The 19,584-nt window shown below is 35.3% G+C and overlaps 1 protein-coding gene across 1 annotated transcript in view; it reads left to right on the top strand.

Annotated features, from left to right (window-relative positions):
* The first annotated feature begins 1,465 nt into the window (after nucleotides 1-1,465).
* LOC132554034 (zinc finger and SCAN domain-containing protein 2-like) overlaps nucleotides 1,466-19,584 on the top strand; it is a 54,579-nt gene continuing 36,460 nt past the window's right edge. The window contains exon 1 of the mRNA XM_060218332.1: nucleotides 1,466-1,553. Within this exon, the coding sequence (XP_060074315.1) occupies nucleotides 1,466-1,553 (88 nt within the window). The remainder of the gene's footprint in view (nucleotides 1,554-19,584) is intronic.

Here is a 19,584-nt window from a genome sequence, read left to right as displayed (position 1 = left end):
ATCACTGATTATAACAAATAAATAACGGATTTACATGAAGGAGAGTGGATCTCGGATTATAACGAAGGAGAAAAGAATGAGAGAGTTACATGTAAGATAGGGGATCACGGATTATAACGAAGTAATAACGGATTCACATGAAGGAGAGATGATCACGGATTCTAACGAATGAGAAAGTAATAACAGAGTCACATAAAGGAGAGGGATCTGGGATTATAACGAAGGAGAAAGTAATAACGGAGAACTACAAAAAAGAATGTAATCGGAAGGTCTCACGAAAGATAGGAAATCACGAGGCTTCTGAAGAACGTCATTAGGTTCTCCATTAGGTAAGCATTCCTATGGCTCTTGTGTCACTCGTTGTATTATTCTATTGAATGATATGATGTCTGTACACAACTAACATGTCTCAGAGATGCTATATTTTCTGTGCCTATATTACGGTTAGCATGTTGATTACCATACGTAACATGATATGCCCCTTTATGTTGTATCATGCCCTGCATGGCCCGTAACGATAATTGGTAATTTTTGTGTAAATTTCCTTTTTCAATAGAGTGTTTCTCTGAGATAATAGCAACTTATCTTTTTCAAATTTACAAGATTGTACTAAAGCTAAAACATCGTCAAAGCTCAGATTGTGTACACTTAGAATCTAAAGCTATGTCATAGACCTATTAGTATTGTCATACATGGTTCTATTTAGACGTAGGCACAATAATATCGTCCATTCACATGCTAAACCGTTTCTAAACGAGGAACGTCCCAACAGGCGCTCTGCCCTAACTTGAGCGCGTGGGACCCCTAGAGACACGATTCCGTGTGAGGGTAGCATACATTATATAACGAGACTGAGGGAGAGGACCAACACATGGACCAGCAATACCATCGTGATAATACCAAGCATTGATTCCCCTTTTCGGTATCGTCTTTGACACCAGATGGCGCGATATTAATATTTAAACTTATTACGATCTTGGGCGGTCGTGATTCGATCGCTGTCTGTCCTGTGTTACTCCCCTTCCGTCACAGAGCCTCCTACCAAGTCGATACTAATTAGTAACGGCAGCCAGGCAAAGTTGGGCAGGCGGGTCACAGTGATGGGACGAACACTTCTGCTGGGACGATAGTTTCTCTCATCCACGCGGGGCGAAAGTGAAAGAGTATCTTTATAGTGAAAATCGTTATATGTATTGGCAATACCTTGTCTCAAAAATACAGGAAAAATTGTGAGTTTTTAGTTACTGTTTGACTTCAGTCTCTCATCATCATGATAAGAAGTGTCATGTCCCCATAACTTAGTGGATTGGAAAAAGTGGTTTAACGATTCAACGGAGACAAAAACATCAATAAACAGAACTTAGTGTTACAGGTGCCACATCCAGAATCAGGACCTTGGGTCACAGGTGTCACATCCAGAACCAGGACCACTTACTTGTTCACTTCAGTTAACATCGGCAGCAAAATGCCGCGCTCGTTTATGGTGAAGAGTTCAAAAAGACGCCCGTCCCTTTCAAAGTCCGACCATGTCCTTCCTCAGCGTATATCCGCAGGTAAAATTTAATTATCTCTTTCTATTTTCCCGAATCCTCTTAGATCTCTTAAATATAAACACTTTGGACAACTAGCACCACGAGTCCTAGAAGGACGAAATAGCTGCTGAATGATGCAGTTTAATTCATTATCTGGCTCTAATGTAGCTAACTCTAAATTTGCATAGAAAGTTAATGGTTATTTCCATGTGTTTTATATAATGCATAGGTATATTTCCTTTATATTGAACTTTCTAATAAGCCTTTTCATATGGATACAGTTTGAGTCTTGTAGCCGACACCATTGAAAACTGTTGACACAGAGGTGTCATGTGATGTCTGTCACATACCTTGTGTTTTATTCAACCATAGGACATTAAATACCTGTAGTAATACTGGAGCTATCACATTCCAGATAACTGTGCGATCATTTTGTTTTAATTGTATCCAGGCCACAGAAACGGCAAATTAATTATCAAATTGGGGGATATGTGTGGAGTTAAGCGTTGAACACCAACTCCGTGTAATAATATAATTGACAGTTATATGGGTCGCTATGGACGCCTCAGTGTTTCATGTGAAACATTTTATGCTCAATATACCTCCAGACTCTATGCGTACAATTTGTTTAAGTTCAGATTTCATGAATTGAAATCAATTTGATATCGACTGAACTGAGATTTGAAATGCTGGATGTTAATATAACAGTCCGAAGTGAGGTGACTATTACAGATTGATAACATAAGGATATGATTCATTACGTTGTTAAAAACTCGTAAATAACGAATACCAGGTAGTTATTCTTCCCGCAAAAGTCTATATGGTGAAAAGTTATCTGAAATCTTTATCAATTAAATCAATTAATTGATTAATTTATTCTCCGTATTTTATATTTCTTGGTCTGCTATACAATTTTAAAATCTTTGATGAAATCTGGATTACCATTCTGCATTGAAGGATTGGACCGTTACACTGTTAAGGATTGGACCGTAACACTGTTTCACAACAGTACAAATGCAGTACACTTCAATAGTTATTTCAGGACTTACTATTTTTATCATGACTTTTCTGTTTAATATCATTTTATAATGTTTATTAACTTATTAACTAAGACACAACGGTACACAAATCTATAAGTTCTATCGTTATAACTAGGTAAGGATGTTATAAACAGGTTATCATGATATAAAAAGGTTAAGGTGTTATAAACAGTTTATGGTGTTATAAACAGTTTAGGGTGTTATAAACAGGTTAGGGTGTTATAAACAGATTAGGATGATATAAACATGTTAAGATGTTATAAACAGGTTAAGATTATAACGTGGCTAAGATCTATATAATACAATGTAGCTAACAGAACGTTGTTTCATGTTTAACGATATCTTTATTTAGTCATCAGCTATAAACTAACAGCAGTATTCAGTCACGATTCATTGTTAACATCATTAGTTCTACAAATCATGTTGATAAAGGTTGATGAATGAAGTTGATGAATTAGGTTGATAAATCAAGTCCAGTTAATAAATCAAGTTTTGTTGACGTCGAGGCGCCTTATTTTCAACATGACATCCTTGATTATATAGGTAGGTTGTTTCAATGTTATTACACTAAGACTTGTATGTACATCCAGATAATCTCACTTTCAAACGAAAATTGTCTATAATAAGTAGCTGGGGAGATAAGCGGCTTGGTAATCATTAATTACACGCATCCTTACACATAGTAACGGTGAACACTTGTCAACCATTTATAACAGGATTTGTATTAAAGTGATACCGTTTTATATTCTATTCACAATAAAAAATAGATTATAAAGACTCCGTTTTGGATACCTTAATGTCGATAGATCAATACGACACTGCTTACCATGTACATATATAATATACATTCCGTTCATAAACACACTGATATTTGGCGATAATCATTTAAACAGAAACATTATGGCATCAAAATCGTTCAACACGTCAATCAAACCATATGATACCGTTTTATATTTCACTAATAGATTCATAGATATATCTAATTATTATGGAAATAGATTTTTTAAAAGATGTATAATATATTTGATTCCCGAGGCCTTTTCGGCGAATGGCAGCAGAGCAAATTCTAAATTGTTATACTGTTAAATACACAATGATATTGTAGATAACAAATAGTTTTATTCCATAATATTATTCACAAATACACAGCGATATTGTCGATTACAAATTGTTATATTGTTAAATACACAATGATATTGTCGATTACAAATTGTTATATTGTTAAATACACAATGATATTGTCGATTACAAATTGTTATATTGTTAGATACACAATGATATTGTCGATTACAAATTGTTATACTGTTAAATACACAATGATATTGTAGATAACAAATAATTTTATTCCATAAAATTATTCTCAAATTCACAGCGATATTTTCGATTACAAATTGTTATATTGTTAAATACACAATGATATTGTCGATTACAAATTGTTATAATGTTAAATACACAATGATATTGATTGATACAGATAGTGTCCTTGACAAGTACACATAATATATTCAAATGTTGATACATGTGGACTGTGTTATATATATGAAATACTGTACAAAAGGGGATATCTTACACTTGTCAATTTTTTTACATTGTGAACAATGTTTTGTTTATTCAATGACAATGCTTGAACCTTATCAGAATGTGTTAGTTTTCATCCTTTTGGGATAAATTATTAATCTGGATGTCTAATTAGCGTCATAGATTTATTCGAAAATTGATATTTAGCAAATGATGAAGGTTGTAACACAATGTGATAAAGTTAGTTTAAGGAGTAACGCTCTAAATACAAAACGTAAGATAAAGTCACTGAATTTCGGGGTTAGTCCACCTCCCCATCTAGATTTTGGGTTAGTCCACCTCCCTATCTAGATTTTGGGTTAGTCCACCTCCCCATCTAGATTTTGGGTTAGTCCACCTCCCCATCTGGATTTTGGGTTAGTCCACCTCACCATCTAGATTTTGGGTTAGTCCATTTACCCCATCTAGGATTAGCGTAAATACACCTAACCTCCCGATTAGGGTTTTCATATATGTTTCGGCCAGTATTGGGTTTTTTAGTTGCCCGCTAGGTTTCTTGAATTTGGTCCCTTGATAATTCTAAAACAACGAAACATATGCGTAATGCAGTTTGTGTCCTATTCTTCTGGCATTGAACCTGATAATTACGTATCTGTCTATTGTACATTCTTAAAACAACTGACATTACGGACGCTGTATATTCAATATAAGTTACTTACCTTGTTTTGTCACTCTTAACAGGGTTAAAGGTAATTGACATTATAGGGTACTAATGAGGCAGGTTTACACATCACTGACCCTATTATATACAAGTGATCCACAGGGTCACACATCACTGACCCAATTATATAACAACAAGACACAGGGTCACACATTACTGACTCACATCACTGACAATATTATATACCAGTGACACTGGGTCACACATTACTGACCTTATTATATACAAGTGATACACAGGGTCACACATCACTGACCCTATTATATACCAATAAGACACATGGCCACACATCACTGACGCTATCATATACCAAGGAGACACAGCGTCACACATCACTGACCCTATCATATACAAGTGATACATAGGGTCACACATCACTGATGATATCATATACCAATGAAACACAGCGTCACACAACACTGACCATATTATATACCAGTGTGACTCCGGATTACACATCACTAACCATATTATATAGCAATGAGACACTGGGTCACATATTATTGACATACATCACTGACCCTATTATATACCAATGAGACACATCGTCACACATCACCGACCCTATTACATACCAATGAGACACAGCGTCACACATCACTGACCCTAATATATACCAATGAGACACAGCGTCACACAACACTGACCCAATTAAATACTAATGAGAAACAGGGTCACACATCACTAAACCTATTATATACTCTGGAGACACAGGGTCACACATCACTGACCCTATTATCTACCAATGAGACACATGGTCACACTTCACTGACCATATTATATACCAGTGAGGCAAAGGGTCACACATCACTGACCCTCTTATATACCAATGAGACACAGGGGCACACATCACTGACCCTGTTATATACCAGTGAGACACCGGATTAAACATCACTGGCCATATCATATAACAATGAGACACTGGGTCACATATTTCTGACACACATCACTGACCCTATCATATACCAATGAGACACAGCGTCATACATCACTGAACCTATTATATAGCACTGAGACACTGGTTCACACATCACTGACCCTATTATATATCATGAGACACAGGGGCACACATCACTTACCCTATTATATACCAATGAGACACAGCGTCATACATCACTGAACCTATTATATAGCACTGAGACACTGGTTCACACATCACTGACCCTATTATATATCATGAGACACAGGGGCACACATCACTTACCCTATTATATACCAATGAGACACAGCGTCATACATCACTGAACCTATTATATAGCACTGAGACACTGGTTCACACATCACTGACCCTATTATATATCATGAGACACAGGGGCACACATCACTGAACCTATTATATAGCACTGAGACACTGGTTCACACATCACTGACCCTATTATATATCATGAGACACAGGGGCACACATCACTTACCCTATTATATACCAATGAGACACAAGGTCACACATCACTGACCCTAATATATATCATGAGACACAGGGGCACACATCACTTACCCTTTCATATACCAACGAGACGCAGCGCCACACATCACTGACCCTATAATATACCATGAGACACAGGGTCACACATTACTTTCCCTATTATATACCAATGAGACACAGTGTCACACATCACTGACCCTATTATATACCAATGAGGCACAAGATCACACATTACTGACAATATTGTATAGCAATGAGACACATGGTCACATTTTACTAACACACATCACTGAACCTATTATATACTTGTGAGATACAGGGTCACACATCACTGACCCTATAATATACAAGTGATACACATGGTCACACATCACTGACCCTATAATATACAAGTGATACACAGGGTCACACATCACTGATAATATTATATAGCAATGAGACACTGGGTTACACATTACTAGCACACATCACTAAACCTATTATATACTATTGAGACACAGGGTCACACATCACTGACCATATTATATACCAGTGAGACAAAGGGTCACACATCACTGACCTTATTATATACCAATGAGACACAGGGGCACACATCACTGACCCTATTATATACCAGTGAGGCACCGGATTACACATTACGGCCATATTATATAACAATGAGACACTGTGTCACATATTACTGACACACAGGGTCACACATTACTTTCCCTATTAAATACCAATGAGACACAGCGTCACACATCACTGACCCTAATATATACCAATGAAACACAGCGTCACACAACACTGACCATATTATATACCAATGAGACAGCGTCACACATCACTGACCATATTATATACCAATGAGACACAGGGTCACACATCACTGACGCTATCATATACCATTGAGACACAGGATCACACATTACTGACAATATTGTATAGCAATGAGACACTGGGTCACATATTACTGACACACATCACTGAACCTATTATATACTTGTGAGATACAGGGTCACACATCACTGACCCTATAATATACAAGTGATACACATGGTCACATATTACTGACCCTATAATATACAAGTGATACACAGGGTCACACGTCACGGATAATATCATATAACAATGAGACACTTGGTTACACATTACTAACACACATCACTTTGAGACACAGGATCACACATCACTGACCCTATTATATACCAATGAGACACATGGTCACACATCACTGACAATATTATATACCAGTGAGACAAAGGGTCACACATCACTGACCCTATTATATACCAATGAGACACAGGGGCACACATCACTGACCCTATTATATACCAGTGAGACACCGGATTAAACATCACTGGCCATATCATATAACAATGAGACACATGGTTACACATCACTGACCCTATTATATACCAATGAGACACAACGTCACACATCACTGACCCTATTATATACCGATGAGACACAGCGTCACAAATCACTTACCCTATAATATACCATGAGACACAGGGGCACACATCACTGACACTATTATATACCAATGAGACACAAGGTCAAACATCACTGACCCTATCATATACCATTGAGACACTGGGTCACACATTACCGAGCCTATTATATACCAATGAGACACATGGTTACACATCACTGACCCTGTTATATACCAATGAGACACAGGGTTACACAATAGTGAACTGATCCTATCATGCAGTGGCTTTGACAAATTCCTATAACAACATATTTGATATTTGTGAAAATAATAACACATCGATAGTTTTCATGATGTGTTGGTTGGTAATTAGGAGCTGATCATACAAGTAAAATTTAATTTAATTAATTTGTCTGGTGTTAATGAACTAGTGGTAGTTTTATTTAACTGTTCTTAGTGCTAGTTAAGTGGTTGTGGTATTAATTATATGGTTGTAGTGCTTTGGGATACACCGCCTTATAATGTGCCCTACGTTCACACGACGTGCGGTCTTTTCCTCAAATCAGAAATTCATATTTCATGCGTTGCTGTTTTGGACATTAAATATGTATAAAGGATTTTCGTTCAGAACAGATGGCTACTAGGAATATATCCCCTCATTACAAGAGATCTGCGGTCTCTTCGGTTCCCACTACTGACACCTAAACGACATGAATCACTATCGAGCTCGAGTTTTAAAGGCGTTTTAGATAGAAATTTGTCAGATTGGTTTAATATATTTTACGCTGACAATTACTGGTAACGTCACCGCTACACAGAGCCTTAACGCAAATTAATTTGAATTTCATCTTTGTACATGTATGGTGTTTATAGATTCACCTTGTTACTTATCAACAATTCTAAACACCTTTGCTAAAGGTTTAGATACTTTTCGGTTGAAACGTATTCGAAATATGTTTGTGAAATAATTGACGTGCACCATTTGTAAAGTGAGTGAAAAAAGCGACAAATACTGACGATAAATGTAATAGATATTTAATTTCCCTCGGATTTTATCATAAGAATTGTTACTTTACCGTACATACCGTTGTAAACATCAGACACCCTGTAACCATTTTATATCATTTTGGTGTTTCAATGTTTTTTGCCTGAATAATATTGCTACGTTATGTGTTCGATGCAGTCATTTCTATAACAGGCTTCTTAAAAGGTTCATAAGACACAGTAGATACTATACCTTAGGAGCAAAGTAAAGCCGTCTGCTTGTTGGCGTCCAAATCTACTGATAACCATCAAAAAGGCTCAGAGTTATTTATTAATGATAAGCAATTCATTCAGTCGTATCTATCTTATTATTTATTATTTCAATATTGTGATGATATGGAATTGATATCTGTTAATATCTGTAAGGAAAGGGGTTCATTGGGTTTGTCTATTACTCTCTTTCTATTGTATATAAGACTTTAGCAATAACCTAACGTCTGTTTAATTCGTATTAATAGTTTGATTCTTCATAATTGATATTAACGCGTTCTCGCTGATTATGCGATTAACTATACAATTATAACAGATATCTTCTTAGTTAATTATAAGTAAGCAGATATCTAGCTAAATAATTATATATTACCACATATCTATTTAAATAATTATAAATTAACATATATCTAGTTAAATAATTATATATTAACACATATCAAGTTAAATAATTATATATTAACACATATCTAGTTAAATAATTATATATTAACATATATCTTGTTAAATCATTATATATTAACACATATCAAGTTAAATAATTATATATTAACACATATCTTGTTAGTTAAATAATTATATATTAACACATATCTAGTTAAATAATTATATATTAACACATATATTAAATAATCTATATTATAAATCATAACATATATCTTGTTAAATAATTATATATTAACATATATATATTATATATTAACACATATCAAGTTAAATAATTATATATTAACACATATCTTGTTAAATGATTATATATTAACACATATCAAGTTAAATAATTATATATTAACACATATCTAGTTAAATAATCATATATTAACATATATCTTGATAAATCATTATATATTAACACATATCAAGTTAAATAATTATATATTAACACATATCTAGTTAAATAATTATATATTAACATATATCTTGTTAAATCATTATATATTAACACATATCAAGTTAAATAATTATATATTAACACATATCAAGTTAAATAATTATATATTAACACATATCTAGTTAAATCATTGTATATCAAAATATATCTGGTTAAATCATTATACATTAATATTTATCTAGTTCAGTTGTTATTGATTTATAATTATAGACTAAGAAAAGCAGTATATTCAAATGCGTTGCAAATCATTAAACACTTTTCAGCAAGGATCTCGAATTCTATTTAGTTTGATGAATATTTCTGCTTTTGCTAAAGCAGCGATTTTGATATTTAATGATAATAATTGTATATCTCTTGATTTAGGAACATATGAAATGACCTTTCCTTTATTATACAAAGAACATGTTGTCAGGGGTCTCAAGCTTCATTTTCAACAAACATAGAGAATGCACGGTCAGTCTCTTAAAGTTAAGCTGTATTTTGGCGAGGGTGAAGAAAGGGCAAAAGTGGCGAGCCTTTGAGGAGCCACTTTTTGTCTTTCTGTACCGAGCCTAATTACACCATATATTTAAGACATTGATTATGTATTTTATTTATCCTGCAACATGGATTGAAAATCAGACAATTGAAACGTAAACAGTTTTGTTGTTCAATTTGTGTTTTCCTGACGTTGACGTACGCCAAAATAATTGCTCCGCATGGAAACAGTTCCAACTTCAACGGATATAACAGCGATTTTATGAATTTTCACAAACCAATTTATTCATTACAACACTTAAAATTGCTTATTTAAATAAATATTTATATTTCTAAACGTAATCAGTCGTGCTAAAATACAGCTGTTTTCCGTCATTACCGAATAGAGCAAAAATATATGTGGTAAGTGTATTCCGACAAGGGCAGCGCCAGTTGTGGGATAAATATAGAATACATGGTCAGTTTCTTACATTGAAGCTGCATTTTGGCGAGGGAAAAGACAAAAGTGGTGAGCCTCTGACGAGCAACTTTTATCTTTCTGTCTCGAGGCAAAATGCGACTTGTATTTGAAGGTATTTGATACGTTTTTCCATTAAAACTTCAACCGATTTTTTGTTCATTCTGTGTTAACGTTGACGTACGCTGATTTTTGCCCTATGACGTATGCCAAAATAATTACTCCGCGCAGAAAGGTAGTTTCAAACTTCAACGGATATGACAACGATTGTATGAATTTTAATAAATCAACCTGTTCATTACAACATGTAAAATCGCTTATTTCAACGATTATCTATATTTTTAAAAGTAATCTGTCGAATTATGGCACGTGCTAAAATACAGCTGCATTCCGTCATTGCCAAATACATCAAAAGTAAGAGTGGCAGGTGTATTCCTACAATGGCAGGTGTATTCCTACAGTGGCAGGTGTATTCCTACAATGGCAGGCGTATTCCTACAGTGGCAGGTGTATTGGCAGGTGTATTCCTACAGTGGCAGCGCCAGTTGCAGGGTAAAAAGTATATAATCGAGTTAATAGTTTGAAAATGAGATGCTATTTAAAATCAGTATCTCACAGATTGGGAATGGCATTACTTTTGTAATTGGCCAACGGAGATCGTGTTTTGGTGTTGTTGATGTTGTTGTTGTTAAAAGTACCTTAAGTTTCTATTCTTATAAAACCAATTCAGGAAAATCTTTGTGAAATCGTACATTATTTAAGCTACTGTTTTACAAATCAAATCCACGCATGTGTTGATAAAATGTATGGGGTGGGCAGGGCCGTCCAGTCCGGGGCCCTGGGGATCTCATTTGGCACTTGGTCCTACGGACCTTGCCAAGTTAGATCTCGTCAAACTGCACACGCGAGCTTTTTACCGCCGGATTTGATTCTGGTCCAGATTCCGTCCGTTATATGTCACATCAACATCCCTGATTGCATGCGGGTAGTGTTTTATATGCCAGTGAATTAAATATAAATGATCTGTGTACCGTGTCCCAGGCAGGACATGACACATACGCGGAGTCAAGTGCAAGAGGGAGAAGTTTTATAACTTATAGGATTTCAAATGTGAATTAAATATGAATGATTTATGCCAGGAACTATTTCATAGGGAACATTTATTATACTGCTGATACAATGCTGTTGGTACACTGCCGTCCCGCTGTAACGCTCATCTGCTTACAGAATCAGATATAAAGGTGAGCGCCCTCCATCGTCAGGTGAGGCGCTGCTCGTAATCAGTGATATCGAGGTTCTGTGATCGTACCTGTATCGCGTGTAAACTTAAAACACCCGAAGTGTGAAAACCCTTTAGCCTATCCGTCTAGCAGGAGACAGCGGACAGATTTGCACTCGCTGCCTACAGCAAAAATGTTCTTCAAAGGACATTTGCAGCATTAAAAAACAACAAGTAAATACCAACACGTCATCATAATCATTATTTAATGAATACCAAAATGGAGACTATACATCACGTGATACATCTTATCAGTATTAATACAGTCTATACAACACATGATACGTCATATCAGTATAAATACAGACTATACAACACGTGTTACTTCATATCAGTATTAGTACAGTCTATAACAACACGTGATACGTCATATCAGTATAAATACAGTTGATAACAACACGTGATACGTCATATCAGTATAAATACACTCTTCTACATCACGTGATACATCAAATCAGTATAAATACAGTTTATAACAACACGTGGTACGTCATATCAGTATAAATACAGTCTAGACATCACGTGATACATCATATCAGTATAAATACAGTTTATAACAACACGTGATACGTCATATCAGTATAAAAACAGTCTATATAACACGTGTTTGATCATATAGATATAGATTCAGTCTATGCATCACGTGATCCATTATATCAGCATAAATACAGTCTTTACAACACGTGATACATCATATTAGTATAAATATAGTCTATATAACACATGATCCATCATATAAGTATAAATACAATCTATACATCACGTGATCCATCATATCAGTATAACTGCAGTCTATACAACATTTGAGATATCATTTCAGTATAAACACAGTCTGTATAACACGTGATACATTATATCAGTATAAATACAGTCTATATAAGACGTGCTACATTACATCAGTATAAACACAGTCTGTATAACACGCTTTACATGAAATCATTATAAGTACTTATAAGTAATTACATTATAAATGCCTTGTATAAAACACAAATTGTACCACAACCAAATGGTTTATTGTACGTAACAAACATTATACAGCTTAATACTCCCTAGTCTTTGAAAACAACGAGGGATAAATTATTGAGATAGGTTTATATATCAACAAAATGGAATTCATTTCTAAAATAGTTACTGTTTAACTATAAATTCAATCACGTTCAAACTAGCGACAACAGATTGCGTTTTGTTTCTATCGCCATTCCTCTGTATTGTTAATAATTGATGAACTTATCAAGGGAATATTTAGAAATAAATCGAGAGATAGGTTTTACATGTACCAGTATATAACCATCAGGTGGTGACATGGTGAGCAGTGGGCCTTGGTCATGGGGCCGCCACTGTCGATACTAACATAATAACAGCAGGTTAATAAAGCCTTTTTTACGTCAGTAGTCTCCTGTTAGCGTCAAGTATAAGCGCATTTTTTAATGTTTGTGAAATACCTTGTGCAGGTGATTGTTTACGGCGTGACTTTAATTGATTGAGTAATATCATGTAACCATCCACTTACATATCAGTATTGTTACATTGGTAGATAATAGTTTTAACAACGTGAAACAGAAAATACTCTCGTCACCCGATCTTCAATAACTACCCATACTGAATCAAATTCATCAGAAATTGTATCAAATCAGTGTTTCTAGAATAAGTTAGAATATCCAAACACAAGTGCTGTTACAACTTTATACGACATGGAAATAAAAACACCATCGAACTTATATTTGTACGATTACTCAAATCTAGATACTCATTTTTTTGTTACTACAATCGTGATATTAACTATCATATTCATGTTGGCACACGTCCACCGAAAGGCCGTAATATTGGACGTAAAATCCGTTGATTGAATTGTATATAGGTATGTTTTAATTCTCTAGACACCACATTTGATTTCTCTACACAACAATTTCGATTGATCAATTCTTTATTACTCAGCCAAAGCAAACTGATATTAAAATTTCCTACTTCAAGTTGCAATTCTTTAATTTTCTTGTGCCAAATATCTATCAGGAAAAAGAAACGCCAATTATTTCTGTAGTAAACAAATATTTGGAGAGACGAACAGTTTTACAGCTTGGGGTCGACCTGTACTACAATACAAATAATAGGTTCAGGGTCTCATACCTATTCATTTCTAACTTTGTAGATATATATATATATTATCCTTACTTACAGAATTCTAAAGTACGCTAAGGTATTACTTTGGCAAGAAAATGTACTTCATTTTTAACTTGCTTTATCCGAGTTCATTACAGATGTGATATTTAAGGATAAATTGTTACTGATTGAACAGAGCTATTTTTCTGTACCTAATACTCTCAATTTTAATATTTATTAATGAAAATCTTTTTCATTATTATTGATAAATATTTCCATATATGGTCACATAACATCGTTTGTAATGAAAATCTATACAATAATTTTCAAGACACTTTAAGTAGTTTTCTTAGTTTGATTTCGATGCATAGTTGTAGTGATTGATATAAGTAATGTGTTACTGTAAGAAATGCTTAATTTCATAAAAAATAACACGAAATGTCACGTTTATCAGATGCTGGGTACAATTCTAAATTCTATTCCGCTGTATAACATATGACACAGTTCTGATTTAGGATACCGTCTAATAGAGAGAAACGGAGAAGGTGGTCGGGTGGCGCAGTGGTAACGCACTCGTCTTTCGCTTAGGCGTCCGGAGCTCGATTCCTGGAATAGGTATAACAGGGTCAGTCACCCGCGCTCATCCATCCGCGCCGAAAAGAATGATTAGTATAAACTGATCGATTGTTTTACAATTGTTGTAAAATAAATAAAGTTTATATTTTATATGGAGAAACAATGAAATAATTCGTTACTATATTGTACCTAATTTTTTGTGGATTTTTTTTCTTTGTTTTTGGCGAATTAGCATCAACTGTCACTGCATTATTACGCTAGTGAAAAGCCGAGACATAATAGTGTCTTCTTCAACTCTCAACTGAAAACAATAATTAGCGGTGAGAAATATGCCGATTAAAACAGACCGACTTAACTTTTTTATTTGACACTGATGTTATGGTGTTCTCGTAATACGACATTAACAAATATTTATGAAGTCATAAAAGAAAATGAGTTCTGAACGTTTAATGCTTAGTGTTATACTTATCGTTCAGCAGGTGATACTAATTAGTTTACAGACATATGTCTGTCGTCTCACATCCATCGAAATGTGTTATCATCAACGAGATTGTTAGACGATACAATGTTCCTAATACTACTGACAGATGGCGGAGTGTCAACTCTACATACATGATATATAATTTGTCTTCAGTTTGTCTTAAACCCACTTGCCTGGCGACATTCTCGACAAAGAGACATTAAATATATACGTAAAGTCAAGTTTTTATCTTTTATTTTGTCATTTAGTTGTTTTTAATGTGATATATACATGTTGTCTATATTTGGTGTACCATGTGTTAAGGATATAATGTCGAATTCAGAAACAGTTTTCGTACTAAAAGTAAAAAAATAAAAAAAATAAAAACATGAAACAAAAAACAAAACACAAAAAAATGGCATTAAATTTGTCTGGCGTAAACCGATAACTATATCTGTTGAAACGGTCTGTTCTCGAACCGCGTGTAAATCTCGGGAGTTTCGCTAAAACTTTCGGGACAAGTTAAAGAGCAATTCGCACCTCACATCAGCGTGTAAAAGAGGGAGTTGTTGCTTTCATCACCCGACAGGCGTCCAAGGTGATACCGCGCAACGAATCGTGGCTTTTACTTTTGAGTGACGAAGTGTACGCATTAACTATTCCAAGATAGTGAGTAATATTGTCTCTGAATTCCAATTTAGCTAAGAATGTATACAACAGAATAGCCACTAAGTGACTTAAGGGGTTGGAAATGAAGTTCTGACTCGAGGGCTGTACGACAGCTAGGGCCGGTCGTGGACTGTACTGCAATTGGTTAACTGGTAGTAATATCTGTCAGCTTCAAGGCGACTCATTCAATCACCACTCGCACAGACAGACAGACTGACCACAGAACAGCAGTGCTGCTCACGTGGGTGATGGTCAGGGTAGACATTGACCGCGGGCCGACATCGTACCTAGGGTATTGTTAGGATACTCTCGGTCCGTGTATTATCCTTCAGCACAGCTCGGCACTTCACAGCTTCAGGTACAACAAACAATCTACATGTATTATGTATCACCATTCTGTCATAATTCCTAGCAAATGGCAGATTCACTTGCCACATGAATGACACAATCGGGAAATCAAACCTACTGATTTTTTTCCTTAAGAAAATATTTCGTTTCGTCAACAAGTACAAATAGCGAAAGCGGATTTATTGTATTACAAACATATCACGGGTTTTTTTATCTGTAGTGATAATGCAGTCAGCAGTGACAAATCGTAAAACTATAACACACAGGTCTTCACACGCTCATTTAACATTAAAATATTTATATAGTGTCTGTTAAAGACTAGAAAACGACACCATGGTTAGGCCAACAGAGTTCGGTAAGGAATGACTTAATCTAAAGATTGCACTTTTTTCTTTCAAAAAGAAATAATGAAATTTATTTGGTCATAACAACAGAAAACCTACACAAAAGGAATCGTTTCGGTAGAACTATGGAGATCTCCGTGAAGATTTTAACATGTTTTCTTTCTCGTTTTGGGGGGGTTTCGCTTCAGATGGTGTAGCTTCAGTCCCAGTTGTACTTTGTTGTATGTTTCAGTCATCTTTCACGCCTCTTTTCTATTTCACCCTAACTTTTAGCATTTGATGGTTTTTATGTTTAGAAATATTTCAGGTCGTTTCTTCCTGTTAAAACTTTTGAGTTCCACTTTCGTATCTATGTATAGGCGAAGCAAGACCTCAGATTCTAACGTGTTTTAACGTAATTAAATGGTGTCATACATTTACTGGTAACGTCCTCTGTATAACTCAGGATCTTTTTGTAAGGTTTTTGTGTATTAATGCTATTAAAAGTTAAGACCGCCGTTATAGAAAGTGTGATGTTTCATAGGTTTTTTGTGTGTATCAATATTGTTAGAAGATGGGATACAACCCCTATAATGATGTTTGTTATAGAAAGAGTTTGGGCTGTAAACATATACAAATGATATATCCGGTATAGCCTTCTAAGACAGTGGACTTAAGCGATAGCCTTCTAGGACATTGAACTACCGCGATAGCCTTATAAGAAATAGAACTACGGCGATAGCCTTCTAGGACAGTGAACTACCGCGATAGCCCTCTAGAACAGTGAACTACCAGGATGGCCTTCTAGGAGAGTGGACCTCGGCGATAGCCTTCTAGGACAGTGAACTACCTCGATAGCCTTCTAGGACAGTGAACTACCTCGATAGCCTTCTAGAACAGTGAACTACCAGGATAGCCTTCTAAGAAAGAGAGCTACCTCGATAGCCTTCTAGGACAGTGAACTACCGCGATAGCCTGCTAGAACAGTGAACTACCAGGATAGCCTTCTAGGAAAGTGGACCTCGGCGATAGCCTTCTAGGAAAGTGAACTTCAGCGATAGCCTTCTAGAACAGTAAACTACCTCGATAGCCTTCTAGAACAGTGAACTACCAGGATAGCCTTCTAGGAGAGTGGACCTCGGCGATAGCCTTCTAGGAAAGTGAAATTCAGCGATAGCCTTCTAGAACAGTGAACTACCTCGATAGCCTTCTAGAACAGTGAACTACCTCGATAGCCTTCTAGGACAGTGAACTACCTGGATAGCCTTCTAGGACAGTGAACTTCAGCGATAGCCTTCTAGGACAGTGAACTTCAACGATGGGAAGATGTTGAACTAATCCAGTACTTAAAACACTCAAATGCTTTGATAAATACTGAATGTGAAATTTAGGAGTACAATTAGAACGTATCATGTAAGGTTATCAAATACCTTGTGTTCTGGTTTATTCATTATTTGGCTACATTGCCTCCTATTCAAAATTTGCATTTAAAGGTGTTATTCACTTGTGTGTCTTTTGTAAAATATTTAATTTTGAAAGGTACTATTCAATGTTCTTTCGTAGAATATTTTATTTTGAAAGGTCCATGTATATTTTGTACATTTCTTCGGAATCTGTGGACATTATTTCAGCATTCAAAAGCGAGAAATTGCTGTCAGTAAAACTGTGGTAGATAACGTATATGACGAACAATATATATATTAAAACACCCTGGTTCTTTAGTTCATGTTCAACGCTCCTTGGAATGAAATATGTTTGAAGTGACGTCCACTTCTACATGTTACCTTTTTATTGACCTTGTTTTTGCTTCACGTTTGTGTTATTTCTTATGTTTGTGTGTGTTTTTTGTATGTTATTTCGTTTTTGTTTAGCTGTTACATGTATTTAAAGCAAAATGAATATAGGAATGTATATTTCTCAGTTGAGAATAAATCTAATTATTGTCCGATGTACCTATCGATTGTCTTCTGTGGTTGTATCAGCAGATCCAGGTAGTGACATCACATATTGAAGTAAATCTACATTTGGGTGTAATACATTACTGCTGTTTTTATATGCTGTTCCAACACATTTGATGGTATATAATATACTGTTTATCCCTGTTTTCGGATGTATATTCATTCTCTTTGGATGCTATTGAATACAAAAATCTGTGTTGTTCGGCTGGGATATCTTCGGACGTCGGCAGAAATATCTACGATTTTGGCTGATATCAAATTAATTTTTAACAGGTATTAAACTGGTTTCATCATCAGAAATATTTATATAAAGTGAATTTTCGATTGAATTATTTGTATTTATAATGATATATGTGCACATTTTTTTTATTTGTTAATAAAGTGTAAACATACAAAGTAGTTGTGGTGAATACTGGAGACTATCAGTTTCAGCTAAATCTACCTGTACATCATCGCTATAGTTGATTGTAAAGCGGTTTGTTAGCCGAGATAAACACATCAAGTATTCATGTCGGTGTTAGCAAGCTCCAGCAGGCAAGATCGGTCTTGCCATGATTGACTGGAGGTATTGATGACTGGGTCCTTTAAAAATACATAGGATCAGTGACGTCCTTTATAGGAAGACAACAGAGAAATTAGAAGGTGAAAAGTTACGAAAATCTACTAATGTGATAGAAGCACGGCATACAGAGCTATTGGACTGTATCATTGCACTTTTATAGCTATCCGTTTGTCTTTTAACCCGACGTAATGGCAGACCTGCCTCCCAGCAAGTCTTCCACAGTCAGCTCGGCGCTCCGAGGGACAACACTCTCACAACGTGGGGGTCATACAAAATATTTAACGGAACACGTATAGTATTACGTTTAATAATATCGTTTCCTTTATATCTTGATAATAAAATTCTATCAAGCTCTACGCTATGGAATTGTTTTGAAGATGAATTTAGCAAGCTAACCGTCGACGACGCAGTCGAGTGAGAAGGATCGTGTGCATAGCAACAGACACAATGCATATTGTACGATAGAGAAATCACTAGCACCAACAACACGAACTGATTGCCTGTAATTTGTCTTATAAATATTTGATAAGAGAATTATAGCCATTCCATGGACAAATTCACTTAAGCGGAAAGATTGCTTCGTG

Source organism: Ylistrum balloti, unplaced genomic scaffold, assembly GCF_031769215.1.
Source record: "Ylistrum balloti isolate Yb309-2 unplaced genomic scaffold, AGI_CSIRO_Ybal_v1 Utg370372, whole genome shotgun sequence".
Classification (NCBI taxonomy): Eukaryota; Metazoa; Mollusca; class Bivalvia; order Pectinida; family Pectinidae; genus Ylistrum; species Ylistrum balloti.
This window is presented reverse-complemented; position numbering and strand designations above follow the sequence as displayed.